General features: G+C 42.5%; 1 protein-coding gene across 1 annotated transcript; it reads left to right on the forward strand.

Moving 5' to 3' along the window:
* Positions 1-3: 3 nt before the first annotated feature.
* On the forward strand, positions 4-1,300 carry LOC123966349 (zinc-binding protein A33-like; the record flags this gene model as incomplete). The annotated part of the gene is made up of 1 exon (XM_046042529.1): positions 4-1,300. A coding segment is annotated over one exon (765 nt), but the record flags the coding sequence as incomplete, so codon positions are not given.
* Between the last annotated feature and the right edge of the window lie 283 nt (positions 1,301-1,583).

The following is a 1,583-nucleotide window of genomic DNA, read 5'->3' on the forward strand; positions in this document are numbered from 1 at the left end:
AAGATTCAGGAGCAGATCTCCTCTCTGTCAGACAGGATCTCTGCTGTTGAAGAAGAGCTGCAGAAACCCAGCGTGCCATTCCTCAGCAGTTATAAAGCCACTCAGACCAGAGCCAGAGTCCAGCGCTCACTGTCAGATCCACAGCTGCTCTCAGGAGCGCTGATAGATGTGGCCAAACACCTGGGCAACCTGTCCTTCAGAGTCTGGGAGAAGATGAAGGACAAGGTCCACTTCAGTCCTGTCATTCTGGACCCAAACACTGCAAACTGCTGGCTCTGTCTGTCTGATGATCTGACCAGTGTGAGACGTGGAGACACAAAGCAGCAGCTTCCTGACAATCCAGAGAGAAACACTAAGTATGCAGAAGTTCTGGGCTCTGAGGGCTTCAGCTCAGGGAAACACAGCTGGGAGGTGGAGGTGGGAGACCATCCTGACTGGATTGTAGGTTTGGCTAAAGAGTCAGTTGACAGGAAGGGAGAGAGATTTGTCTCACCAAAATATGGATTCTGGTGTTTAAAGCATCGCAGTGGAAAATACACTGATGTTGTTGGTAAGACTGTCGGAGTGAAGAAGAGTCTTCAGAGGATCAGAGTCCAGCTGGACTATGACAGGGGGAACGTGTCCTTCTACGGCCCTGAAGACATGACTCCCATCTACACTCACAGAGACACTTTCACTGAGAAACTCTTCCCATATTTCGGTATTGGTGCAGCTGGTGATGCTGAAACCTCTGATATCAAAATCTGTCACACTGAGATTTCTCTGTAACGTTCAGGAATGTAAGTTTATTGTTCCAACTTTTACTTTCAGACTGTTTGAGGTTAATTAAACTCTCACAATATAACATGTCAAATCTCTACTATAACTATACCAACACGTTGCTTCCTGTTGTGGGATTCTTTAACCTTTTTATAATCATCAGTAGTTTCTGGGTTCGGTCTGAAGAGTTATTTCAGTCTTGATGATGTAATTTCAGTTTGTAAACACTTTACTCTCAGAGAATCAAAATGTTTTCTGGCTCTGATTGAATTTGAACTTTTGTTGTCTAAATAAACATCATGTAATCTGTTACTTTTGTTTTTGTGTGCGCTCCAGGAAGTGTAACTGCTAAAAGAATACTAGTAAATGCAGATCTACAGAAACAAACTGATAGAAAGTCACAACACCCAACTTGATTCTGGTCATTATTTTCTCTCAGTCTGCTCGTCTCCCTGCTACACTGACTCACTCACCTGTCAGCAGCATTTCCTGCCTGGGACTTATATCCCTGGCTCTTTACCTTGTGCCTGCCTGGTGAAGTCTGTCGTTCTTTGTTTACCTGACTGATTTCATGACTCCTGCCAATTTTTAGACAAGTTAAAAAACATCTTACTGCCTGGTCTGTTGTTTTTGCTTTTGGGTCCAAACCTGCCTTTACTGACTTATTAAATTAATGTAGTTTTATGGACGTTTCATATTTTACTGATTAGGAAATCAGTTTATTCAGATTAGATGCAGAAGTAGTGCTGCTTCATTTTCTTTTTAGCTTCTCAACAATACAGACTTTGACAGATTGATTTCATTGGCACATTGTCAAATTTACA

Source organism: Micropterus dolomieu, unplaced genomic scaffold, assembly GCF_021292245.1.
Source record: "Micropterus dolomieu isolate WLL.071019.BEF.003 ecotype Adirondacks unplaced genomic scaffold, ASM2129224v1 contig_13231, whole genome shotgun sequence".
NCBI lineage: Eukaryota > Metazoa > Chordata > Actinopteri > Centrarchiformes > Centrarchidae > Micropterus > Micropterus dolomieu.